Source organism: Asterias amurensis, chromosome 6, assembly GCF_032118995.1.
Source record: "Asterias amurensis chromosome 6, ASM3211899v1".
Classification (NCBI taxonomy): Eukaryota; Metazoa; Echinodermata; class Asteroidea; order Forcipulatida; family Asteriidae; genus Asterias; species Asterias amurensis.
Genome location: NC_092653.1, coordinates 19,082,520 through 19,095,504, shown reverse-complemented (window position 1 = coordinate 19,095,504; position 12,985 = coordinate 19,082,520). Strand labels below are relative to the sequence as shown.

General features: G+C 37.8%; 2 protein-coding genes across 4 annotated transcripts in view; one reads left to right on the top strand and one right to left on the bottom strand.

The window, feature by feature from the left end:
* Positions 1–479: 479 nt before the first annotated feature.
* Positions 480–8,445, top strand: LOC139938312 (Golgi SNAP receptor complex member 1-like). The gene is made up of 7 exons (XM_071933747.1): positions 480–510; positions 1,937–2,045; positions 2,614–2,704; positions 3,220–3,491; positions 4,150–4,179; positions 4,832–4,914; positions 5,410–8,445. Exons 1-7 carry the CDS (start codon positions 486–488, stop codon positions 5,532–5,534), a joined length of 735 nt encoding a protein of 244 aa, XP_071789848.1. The 5' UTR covers positions 480–485; the 3' UTR covers positions 5,535–8,445.
* Positions 8,446–8,595: 150 nt separating this feature from the next.
* LOC139938308 (serine/threonine-protein kinase 36-like) overlaps positions 8,596–12,985 on the bottom strand; it is a 35,067-nt gene continuing 30,677 nt past the window's right edge. For all 3 annotated transcript variants that reach the window (XM_071933738.1, XM_071933740.1, XM_071933739.1), the window contains one exon: positions 8,596–12,455. In XM_071933738.1, coding sequence (XP_071789839.1) covers positions 12,225–12,455 — 231 coding nt within the window. In that variant the 3' untranslated portion in view covers positions 8,596–12,224. The remainder of the gene's footprint in view (positions 12,456–12,985) is intronic.

Below are 12,985 nucleotides of genomic sequence, written 5' to 3'. Positions count from 1 at the left end.
CCTACCCCTTTTTGTTCCAATCCGACCCTTCAAAAGTAATTCTCTAACCAACTTCGACGATTATCACAGGTTTGTTATTTATGCATTTTATGTTGAGATGGATGCACCGAGTCAGCAGACTGTGTTTGACCATGGAGATTTCTACCTCGATGCTTTGACAAAATAATTACTGTCAAGTGTCTTAACCAACCACAACAGGTTCCCCCCCCCCTCTCAAAATTCTAACTCTAACCGACCCCGACCTATCAAAATTGACCCTCACCAATCCCCTACCGTTACCAACCCTTCAAGGTTTAGCATAACCAACCATAATCCTTAAACTCTGTGACCCAATCTCTAAAAATTAACCCTCACCTTCAAACCCACACGAGACTCCCGTGCGCCTATCGCGTACGTGAGCTGCGTCCGAAACTTCGGCCGGCTACACATTGGTGAACTGGATAAACCTTAGCACGAGAGGGCAGCAAATGTAAATACATCACAAAATGGCGACGGGCAATATGTGGGAAGGTAAGGACACGTTGGAACTTAATTTGAGTTGTCGTTTATCATTTCTGGGGTCTTTTATTTGAGCAATTTTTCTCTGGAAAATTATTGAGGCTTTAATCTTGTATATTGGAAACTTATAGGGTGTTAAAACTGTTGCCAAAGTGTTGTTATTTTACCTACTTTTTGTTACTGCGTGACGCAGTTTTGCCCTTCCTCTTTTTTCTTTTTTTTTAATATTAATAAATTATAATTCGCTTTCTTTACAAAGTTCTCATCACATGATAACGTTGTTTCGTATGCTCAATCTCTGTGTGCTTCACACGTTATATTATTATTAGTTAACCTGTTTGACATCAGGACCACTGTAGTAGACTAGTAGAATGAGTATCAGTTCACTGGTCTGTCTCACTGCTCAGTCAGTACAGTGAGTGTCTGACAAAAAAAACCCACAATTCCACTTGCAATTAAATATTCTATTTTCTATTTATTTAGTCAAGTGTTATTTAATTACAGTTACACATTAGGTCTTAGGATAACTTTTTGTATGGCGCCACCACTTTTTCACTTATTTTTACAAAAAAGAGATATCTCATCGACTCCGAGGTAAAATTAGATATTTAAAGCCATTGGACCCTTTCGGTACAGGAAAAAAAAAAAAAGTTCACAGATTTACAAATAATTTACAGGGTTTACAGAAGGTAATGGTGAAAGACTTCTCTTGAAATATTAGTCCATGAAATGCTTTACTTTTTGAGAAAACGGTAAAACAATATATATTCTCGTTAACGAGAATTACGGATTTGTTATAAACACATGTCATGACACGGCGAAACGCGTGAAAACAGGAGTGGGTTTTCCCAGTATTTTCTCCCAACTCCGATGTCCAATTGAGCCTAAATTTTCACAGGATTGTTATTTTATATATAAGTTGTGATACACGAAGTGTGGGACTTGGACAATACTGTTTACCGAAAGTGTATAATGGCTTTAATCATATCGAATGAAAAAGTGGTGGCGCCATACGGACACTTTTCCACACAGTCAAGTCAACTCAAGTACGTCCAAATAATTGTACCCAAGTCAACTCGTACCCAAGTTAACTCATACCCAGGACAACTCGTATTGTACCCAGGCATGCCAGGATAACTCGTACCTAGGTTAACTCGTATCCAAGTCAACTCGTACCTAAGTTGTACTTGTAAACTTGTACGTAGTCGTATTCAAGTCATAGAATAGATAATTTGTATAAAATAACAATTTATTCACATGATACAATACATTTTATATTTTGGTACTGGCACAATGACTGGGGTATTAAAATAACTTTGGTATTAGCAGACTTGGTCTTGGGTACGACAAGGTTTCACCTGGGTTACAGGTTGAGTTCAAAATGTTAATAACAAACAAATACCTTTCTTATAAATGTACTTTTATTTCTTCCATCCAGACCTGCGAAAGCAAGCCAGACAAGTGGAGAATGAAATAGATTTGAAGTTGGTGTCATTTAGTAAACTTGGAACAAATTTCAGCGCTCTCAATGAGAGGGACATTAACAGGTAAACGCACTTCATTATGTTCAATGTTTGTTTTGCATCGGGGATAACAAATAATTTGTTTTCACCCATACACCGATGTGTATTAAGCACAGTGTAATTTGATAACAAATCCACAGGTACATCACTTGGGTGGGATTCGAACCCACGATCTTTGCATTGCTAGAGCAGATGTATTCCGTACTCCGCAGTCACTTGACTAAATAGCAAGACAAGTCCCCAAAGAACATACATTATATCTTCACAGTCAATGGATACACATGGTATTGCAAACTGAATACATTGATACCTCACCATGCAATGCCTTAAAACCAACAATCATCATCTTCTCTGCATAGCTTTCGGCCTACAAGTGACGGCGCTAGTCACTTTTGAGGAATTCTTTAGTTTCAATAGTGCACTACTAGCATGACCTTAAAACACTGCTTTGCAGCATCAGAACCCATGACCTGTTTTCCTTCTTGCATGTCTTTGAAGAGTTTTTGTACTAAAATTTCAGCCCTGACGAGAAAGATATAATAGTTTATCTCTACTAATAAAATGAGTAATAATTTATGTATTTTCCTTCCAGTTCATCGGACTCTTCACCACTGTTGAATGCATCAAACAGTGAGAGGATGTTTGATACCATGGCAGTGGAGATCGAGAGGTTACTAATAAGGGTAAGCCTCAAGAAAATATCCACTTCAGTTTAGCAACAGAAATGGGAAAAATGGTCGACCTTGAACCACTACCCAGTGGACTTTGGGTGCAACTGCTCCCCCAAATTTGGTCAATACAGTGGGGACTGTACAGGAGCTCTTTGGTTAAGGGAGGCAGTAGGTTTGATTTGGCCAAAAATTAAACAAATAAAAACAAAAATACCAATAAGAAGTAGTTTTAGCCGGTAAAGTTGCGGATACAACAATGTATAAAATCTCTTTTGGGAGGATGGCTATAATAAAGAGTTCATGGGTGGGGTCTTGACATTTTGAACAGTGTGCTATTCTTGTTGCTGCAGGACCATGGGAGAAACACTGTAGCAAGAAGTGCAATGGGTTTATGCTGATCAAAGGGAGGGTAAAACGCGCACAAATTTGTTTTGTTTTTATTTCGTACGACCACCTCCTGATTGTCCGAGTCTGACCACCTCAACTGATATGATCGCTCAGTTCAAAACTGTTAATTTTGTATTCAGTTGTCCGACATCAACGACAGAATGGCAGACTACGCCACCAAAGTTTCCTCCACATCTCCCAGCGCAGCTCTCTTACACATCCTCCAGCGTCATCGAGACATCCTTCAAGACTACCACCATGAGTTCAAGAAGACTAAAGCCAACATCGCAGCGTGTCGAGAACGGGAGGACCTCCTGGGATCAGTCAGGAGAGAAATCGACTCGTACAAAAACTCATCCGGGTTGAATCGGAGGACAGAGCTTTATCTCAAAGAAAACGAACACATAAGGAAGTAAGTGACGTTCAATTTTAATCTGAAAACCTTCAACTGAACAAGGCCCAACTTCATAGAGCTGCTTATATGCAAAAAGTAGCTAAGCACAACAAAATTATACTTAGGAAGAAACTATAAATAAATAGTAAACTTGTGAACTTGAGAAGAGCCGGTTTGGTCTGGATGTTCCGAACAGTAAACTCTGCTCGACTTCAGAAGAATGCTTTCATGCTCGTGTTCAGCAAAATTATATAGAACAAGGTTATAGAATAAGGTTATCAGCCAAAATATCTAGCCATATGTATAATTTGTGAGTAATATCCTGCTTACTTTTTTTGTTGCTTCTACGATAAACTATGAAGTGGCCAATCAGACTTGTGATGCAGGCGATTTCTCATTGAAATAAAAACGTTGAGCAAAAAAGCCCGACAGTCTTGCAGAATTTTAACTCAATTCAAGCCCTTATTGTAGGGGATTACACAATGTACTTCAAACAAATTCCAGCAGCATCCAGCAACTCAGCATGAAGAACTTTGTATCAAGTAGTCCAAGCCTCATGCTACAAGCAGGGATAGTTTTGCAGTAGTGTTGAGAAGTCTATCAAAATAATTGAGCTGATTTTCTCTGGTTTTAAATTTCTTTTAAATAATTTTGTGTTTCTTTTTATTTACTACAGTGCTGACAGAATAGCAGATGAAACAATAGGGTAAGTCAAATATGGCTGTGAGAATAAATAATTGTTACTACATGTAAGTGCTCTCCGAATTCCCTCAAGAAAAAAAGGAAAAAAACAAACAAATAATTTGCTCCTAGAGTTGGTTCCAAACCCATGACCCCTTGTTCTAGTGCAGTTTTCTCAACTCCTACATTTGTAGACCTCTAAGCATACATGGTGAAGAGTGGGCTGCTTGATGGTTTGCTGACCAAACCTTTTTTAGAAGAATACCAAATTTCTCAAATTTTGTTTTGTTTAATCTCAGCAACTTTTGAGCTCTAACCCTACATGTATCTCCCTATTGTCTGTGACCAGAGACCCATTTATACTCCAAAATACTCTACTCCTAAATCGTTGGACTCTTATACCTGTAAGATGCAGTATGCCTGTTATGGTGATAAGCAACTGTTATTTGTGCCTGCTGTATTATTTCTTACAGTCAAACAGCTTTCGGCATTGGATTTTGGAGGATTCTGGCATTCTGGTTTGAAGGATTGGCCCGTTTACAAGCACGGTTGGCTTTACTTGATACAATTTTGGAAAACTGGAATATGTATGTAAGGAAAACTTGGAGCTTGGATTTGAGATGTGGCATCATGTTTCTAATTTTAAATGTTTTCTTTTGTTTCTTATATTTGTGCAGTGTTGCCATAGCAACGAAGGAAAATCTTATGTCACAACGAGGCACGCTGAAGAAAATAACAAATGGGGTCACCAACATGGCCAGTATCCTTTGATTAAAAATACACAGGACTCTGACTCAAAACCAAAGATGGTTGATCGCCCAAGGCAAAAGGTGGTAATCTTCAGGTAATACTCAGTATGCAATGCAAAGGACGCCATTGCAGTAAGCAACTCTTTTGATGCAACATTATGTCAGATTAGACAATGTTATTTTGGACTGGGTGATTAGTGAAATTCACTACTCGACTAGTCCTTATTACTTATTCGTGACTAGTTTTTCAATAATCTTGGCGGCGCGGCGGTTTAACAAGTGGAAGAAAAGCTGTAGTCATGAATGGAAATAGCAAGTAGTCGCAACTTAGAAGACATACTTAGACAACAGTCACACTAGTCGCCCATGCCTACATGTATGACTAATTTTATGTATTATTATTATCAACCGGATATCAAAATTGTTATAATCAATATCTGTTAGGATTTTTTTTCAAATCTGTTCTGAATCTTCATCAAAGTTTTCCTTAACGCTCCACCTGTCAGATCGCTTCCCGGTCATCAACAGTCTTGTTCAACGGATAAACCTAAGAAAGAGGAGAGACTCGCTGGTACTAGGCGGCGTCATAGCCGTATGCATTACATTCCTTCTATGGTATGCATTCCATTAGTGTAGTTTACCAGTTTTAATGTGGACTGCATCGGGCTGATTTTCAGAAAATTGGCCCTGTGGGACGGAAACTCCACGGATGGTGAACTTTTATCCCGAAACGCTGCCCTTTTTTGTAGCACTTTGTTTGTGAGGTATCACCCAACTCAAAAGGCCGGACCGCCACTTCAAGGTGAGGGCTACACTTAACTGATTTGGGCTATCGACCCAGATCAACTGCCATCAGGGGCACGTTGCCACCTCCTACTGGGGCTGAAAAAGGGTTCAGCCCCCTTCACAGTCTGAAGGATGTACTACGCATGGGTATCATCCACTATAGGAGCCTGGTAGAGCAGAATGCACTACCTTCCAAACTGTTTTGAAGTCATTATGGTTAAGTGCCTTGCTCAAGGGCACAAGTGTCCTAACCGGAATCCTAACCCATCTGCTGCTGACAACACTGGAGCTTGGGACCGCTCGGCCATGACACACCACAAGCTATAGAAGAGACAGTGACTCTGTTTGAATTTACACACTTGGTACATGTAATGTACAAAAGACAAATATAATTACCAATGAGGTACTATTTAAAATGTTTTGTTGTGATGGAAAATTGATGTGTGGGAAAGTCCCGAGTTTGACATTTTTTGCATGCTTGGTCAAAATAGTTTCAGTGAATTTTGTTTTTAATCAGAATTGTGTAGTCAACCCAAATTCCGTAGAGCTATAAAATGTTCTATGAACACCTTGTTATACTGTATACAAGGATTTCTAGATTTTCCCTTATCTTCTGTTTCTATGGTAAGGGACCTTGTCAAAGTTAATCTAGGATAACCAGCGGGTAAGTACCTTCCAGGACAAAGTATTTTTTTACCCTCTGTTGTTTTCACCTTGTTTGAAATAGGGTAGGGGAGAAAACATAGAAGTTCACAGTGCCTGGGGTTACCTTTGAGATTTGGATCACTCTGACGGAAATTAAGCAAGAGCCTACTTGACTTGTCTCAATAAAAATTCACACTACATAATTAAGTTTTATACATTGACCTCCAAACCTTCAAGATCACTCCAAGTGTTTGCAAGTTTTTTTATTTTACATTCAATCATTAGTCAAAGCTCAGAGCACCCGGCTTGGTGCGTTGGCAAATGGCAATTACATAACTGTGTGCCTATCAGGCCTGTGTGCTTCGTTTTTGAAAGGGCAAGGGCACCAAGGCATTTTCTCCTTGGTATAGACTACAAGTAATTGCTACAGGATATTAGTAAAAGGTCTATAAGTGAAAGGTAATCTCGCGAGATTTGCTTAATATCCGAGTCGTGTAAAAAGTTAGTCAAGTAAAAGGTTATTTATAGAGATTTGAGCAAATGCTCATGCCTGGTCTTTTGCTAATGCTGGACCTTTTACTTGAAAAGTGTTTGCTAGTTTTTTTTTTTTATCGGCCCTATCTCCTCTCAGAAATAGAGTCCAACAGAAATCCAACAAAGATTTATTATCAAAGAATATTTATCAAACTACCTGACCTTGATTAATTTTGACAAGACCCCTAACCTAACAACCCAAGCCTTAATATAAAGTAGGATGTTTCATCATCAGCAAACAATCAAGAAATGTAAATAATTGGTGGTCGTGATAAAAAGTAGATTTTTCTCCCGTGTAAGTCCCTTGGCAAATTGTTTGTATTTTTTTCCTACATATGCATACTTTGAATATAATATAATGCATCTATTGTACATGTGTAACAATAAAAAAAGTTATAAACTGTATTAGGTTTTCCTGCATTTACTCTATATCTACTTATGGTTGTGTTCAATTGTCTTTAAGGTACAAAAACATGTTTTCATTTTATTAGGTTTTCGGCAGACACTTGCTAATGGTTTTATTTGATTTTTTGGATGGATGTTAGACTTTATTTCACTTTTGTTATATAAATATTCCTCTGGAGGAAGTGGTAGCTAAAATGCTAAAGTGTTTTACTATAATACGGAAAATCCAAGCGCAATTTCTCGCACACTCGTGTCCAAAGGAACTAAAATGGAGTGTAGCGAGCAGCATTGTCATGGCCACCAAAAACTTGAGAATGGTTTAAGTTTTGATGATTTTAACACTTTGTAATGTACATGTAGTATCCCAAGTGCCTGTTCCTCTCTGTATACATTCAGTCAACCATTCAGCAGCCGATTTCACAAAACGCTAGAATTGATCCTATCTCGAGTTAGGACGAGTAACTCTTCTTAACTTAGGATTAATCTTAATGTCTGCATGCTGCAGTGCAGGGTTGGGACCCGTCCTAGGTCCTAAGATTAATCTTAAGTTAGGAAGAGTTTGGTGAAATCGACGGCTGGAAAGATAAGGATACAATTTGACTTGCATTACATTTTATTTAAGTCACGGCTGGATATGGAATTTTTGTCAAATAGAAAAACCAATGGTTCCCTAGGATTTGAGACAAATTAATGGGGGCATTCTGAAACAAAAATTTGTAAGTTCGGCTGAGCACGCTGAATTTAAATTGAATTGAAGTTCCTCAGAATGTTTTCCACTTGGTGTTTACTATGTTTAGTATGGTTTTAAATGCCCTAGTGTGCATCCTGGAGCATTTTGTGTGAAAATTAGTAATATTATTTTTATTTTGTTTGGCTACAAGGACGAAATTTGCACATATCAGCTTGCAATTCGCGTGTATTTGGTATTGGCCAGATATGCTAGATCGTGCATGATGGAGAACCCTATTTTTTTTCCATTGTCTTCTTTAGCCAACATTCATGGCTAAGAGCATTTGCTACCAAACTTTTAGAAGAGCCAGGTTTTCAATCAAGAAGTTGATGTCATTTTGGTTTCCGAATAGAGGAACACAAACATTTCAATAAATCATCCATTTACATGTAGGTTGACTTTTACAGATACTGTATTTAATGACTGGGTGCTAACTTGCCCTGCATTTTCAAGCCTTTCTGGGATTACAAACTACACAATTTCATTTCAGGGTCATAACCAAAGTGTATCCAAACACAAGGGGAATGATCTCTGAAAATAAATCTTTCCTGGGTGATCGTAAGCGTAAAACATGGACCTGCGTTATATGCTTAAACAAATATGCATTGTACTCATGTCAACATATGATATGCACCGATATCGTGTGAATGTTATTTCGTTTTACACACTTTGTGAAGTGTGGAATATGCCTTCCATATAGTGGGTGGCACGCCAAAGGAAAATAGTGTTTATTTGTTAATAATTATGTAGATATGGTATTTTGTGAAATATTACAATAGATTTCAAATCGACATAAATTAAAGTCATATTAAAATGTAGAGAAAAACAATATTTGTTTGAGATAATTTATTTGTATTGTAGCGTAGAATTTTTAGGTTCACACAGATTTCAGAGAGAGTTAAATTCTTGTGGTTTCTGAGCTTCTGATGAGAACTTTTATTGATACAATGCAACTCCAGACTGTACTATATAGGAGTCGCCTCCCTGGTTACCCAATCGTCCAGCAGGGGGCAGCCAGTGGCAGGAGCTTTGCTGGCGACTCCTTCCGACCGATTATCTTCGCCCCTACAGTATGCAGAACTTATTATGTTTCACATGGATTGCACAATATGCAATGTTCATTTCTTGTAATCTTTTTCATATGTTAAGAGTCTGTCATGGTCTGATTGGTTAAAATATGATGCCATCTTGTCGCGTCTTTATTTCTCTATTTAGAGTGGTGTCCTCGGTCAATGATGTTATGCCAAGGAAGTTGTCCCCCCCTGTCCCTCATGCATGTTGATATTTTTTCAGCTGTCACAAACCCAATGTCCCTTCATAGTAAATTGGATATTGGCCTTTGACAAACTACCAATGTAACACATGCTTAAAGGATTTGGGTACCTTTTCAAAATGTCCTTAGATTTACATTAAACTTACAGGGTTTGAAGATAATGATAGTGGAAAGCTTCCCTTCAAATATTACTCACTGAGGTGCTGTAGTTTTTTGAAAAATGAGTAAAACAATGTCGTGAAAATACGTTTGTAAATGCTTAAAATAATTTTCTTCTCATGAGACGAAAATTATTTTCATGACATTGTTTTACTCATTTCCAAAAAACTACAGCACCTCAGCACACAATATTTTCAATATTTTTCAATATTTTCTACTATCATTATCTTCAAACTGTGTAAGTTTAGTGTAAATCTGTGGACATTGTGTTTTTTTTGTCCTACAAAAGTTACATAGACCCTTTAAGTCTTCCATCCTTGAATTAAAAGAATTGTATATTGTTGGAATGTGTGGGAGTGATGGTGTTTGTGTTTCGCCCGTATAGTAAATATTGTATGTCACGGTCCTATATACATAAATGATTATCACTTGGTGGGTATTCGTGCCAAGTACCATGTTATACATAAAACACAATAGTAACACGAATAATTATTTTGAGTAGTTACCACATAACATGTACATGATAACAGTGTATAAAGATGGTCATGGTAAAAATTATCTTCAAATATTATAGCCTAACATTCCATACATGTGGAGAAAATAATAAAACAATGCAAGTCTGAAACTCAGTGAAAACAGTGATGGTTTGTTATCACTATTTATTTGTGAAAACCTTGACAAGTAAACTTTAAGTAGGTATAACCACAAGGAAAGTGGGATTCGAAACAATGATCTCTGGATTAATGTGCTAGCACTCTAACAACCAAACTATTCCTAGCCCTATTTTGTCAATATCTTTGTTCAGGGGTTGCCAGTCAGAATTCATGCAGTTTTTTAGTCGGGGCTCAAACCCAAGTTCATGATACAACCTGGGAATCAGCAGCAAATCACTTGGTCAGAATTGAACCCATGACCTTTGCCGTTTATGCATTGCTAGAGAAGATGCCATACCACTAGACCACCGAGCTAGCCATTGATATTTTTAAACATCTGTCCAAATATATTTGTTTAAAGGCAGTGGACACTATTGGTAATTACTCAAAATAATTATTAGCATAAAACCTTTCTTGGTGACAAGTAATGGAGAGAGTTTGATGGTGTAAAACATTGTGAGAAACGGCTCCCTCTGAAGTGCCATAGTTTTTGAGAAAGAAGTAATTTTCCACAAATTTGATTTCGAGACCTCAGATTTAGAACTTGAGGTCTCGATATCAACCATCTAAATGCACACAACTTCGTGTGACAAGGGTGTTTTTTTCTTTCATTGTTATCTCGCAACTTCGATGACCGATTGAGCTCAAATTTCCACAGGTTCGTTATTTTATGCATATGTTGAGATACACCAAGGGAGAAAACTGGTCTTTGACAATTACCAATAGTGTCCACTGCCTTTAATAACAAATGATTTTAATCGCCAAAAGTGCCCAATCTGTATGCAACGTGTGCCTTTATGCACATTGACACAATTTAGTGCAAAAAGCTCTCGCCTCTCACCACAGGGGCCATGGTTCAATTCCCAACAAGGGACATGTTCATAGAGTTATGCTTCACTGGAAAAATCACACACTTTCAATCTCTGGCTCATACTTTCAATCTCTGGCTCATACATGTATATTGGTCATCATGAAGTTGCTTTACTCTTTTTACATAATTCACAAAGCACATATAATATTTTAAATACATTTTAGTTTTTGAATAGCAAGGTGATAACTATATAAAGGAAATATTTACAACTCCAGTCACAAATAATTAAAAATTACATCCTTATTAATATTTACATAAAACATAAATCATAACAGCTTGTTTATGTTTTGAACACAAACGCCAAGTTAAGTACAATAATTCACCACTGCATACTCGTCTGCTCAAGACTATAAGGTCATTAGTGCAATTTGTATGGACTTTCCATAAAATTGCCTTTCATATTTTGGAGCTCCTGGTAAATGGGGTTTATTGATCAAGAGTGGTCGCCAAAGTGTTTGATTGAACAAAAAAAAACATTCCAGGGAAAACATTTGTTTGTTGATTTTGATTCATATATTTTCTTTTTACAATTTTCAATTAATGACTTTATGATCATTACGAGCATGAAATTACAAATAATGACCTTATAGTATTGAGCCAACATAATATTTTAAAAAACCCAAGCTGCATTTTTCACACACACAAACTTCAAGGCATGACAATAGTACTGTTTATTATAAAAACCTTACACAAACTTAGCATTTTTTAACTTCTCTATTTTTCTGTCTGCAGCCATCTCACCTTAACCAAAAGAAAGAGAATCCTGACGCATTCCACAAATTTTCTTGCAGGCAGGAGACTAAATTAAGAGAAATTTTACATTTCAGAAAGTACTTCCACATAAAAACAAGTTTTCTAAAAGCTAACATCTGACACTGACAGGCCATACATGTAACTCATTTACTCACAGGAATGACATGATTTTTGTCCTTGTGAACAAAAAAGTAGGACCACTCCACTCAAAACAAGAGCTGACCTTACATCAGTGTGTAGGCTGTAATGGACATTTCAGGCTATTTAATCACAATTGTCTGATTTTTCCAAACCATGGTCCTATCTCTATCAAGGTAAAACTATGAGGCACAAACAGGTCAGTGATTGCCTCATCATTATCAAATGTCTCTCACACACCTCTTGCTCTGAATAATCTATGCTGAAATTCTCAAGATTCACTTCCAACATTTGGGTGTTTAATGGAACCTCAATCGTATAATGCCTCACCATAAACAGTTTTAACTCATCCACACTTCAACCATAAGATAAAACTATGAGGCACTACCACCTCGCTTCAGCATCATAATCAACTTGGCACAGTGATGCGAGATAACGGAGGCGCTACTTCCCCTGGCGCTATTCTGCCTAGCGCTGTGCTGCCTGGCACTGTGTTGTCTATCACTCCTGGCTGAGTTGATACTGCCAGGGGTAGTAGGACCGGCCGACTGGACATCTTCAGAGAGACGGGTTAGCTTCTCAATGGCGTGTTGTTTCCGCAAACCCTGATGGGAAGTAACAGTTTTTGTCAGGTTCCCAGTCTACTTGTAGCAATTATGAAATAACATTACTACTGAACCAAAGAGGGGATCTGACTATTTTGTTCTTCCAACCTTGCAAGTCATTGTGGCGGACATTATTCAAGTCTTACTCAAAAAAGGCTTTATCGAACATGGCCTAATAAGGTTACACAACAAAAGGGAAGAGCAGTTGAAAATAGAATCAACACCTGTGAGGGACCATCGGGTGAGTTTGTCTGGTACCCAGGATGTATTGCATGCATAGGTAACCATGAAACATTGACTGTGGTCATAGAGTTATATATAAGAACTAGAGGGCGCACTGGCCTATATACGCGCCCCGGCATGCGCGCAAGCGGCCATTTTCTAAGTTGAGAAAACAGCCATCTCACAGCGTGTGTTTGTGCAGCCATTTTGTAAGTTGAACAAACAGCATCGCATGAGCGTTCAATAAAAAAAACCTCAAACGTGTATTTCATATTCAACGCGTGTACAGAATGGCGCGCTTGTCATCT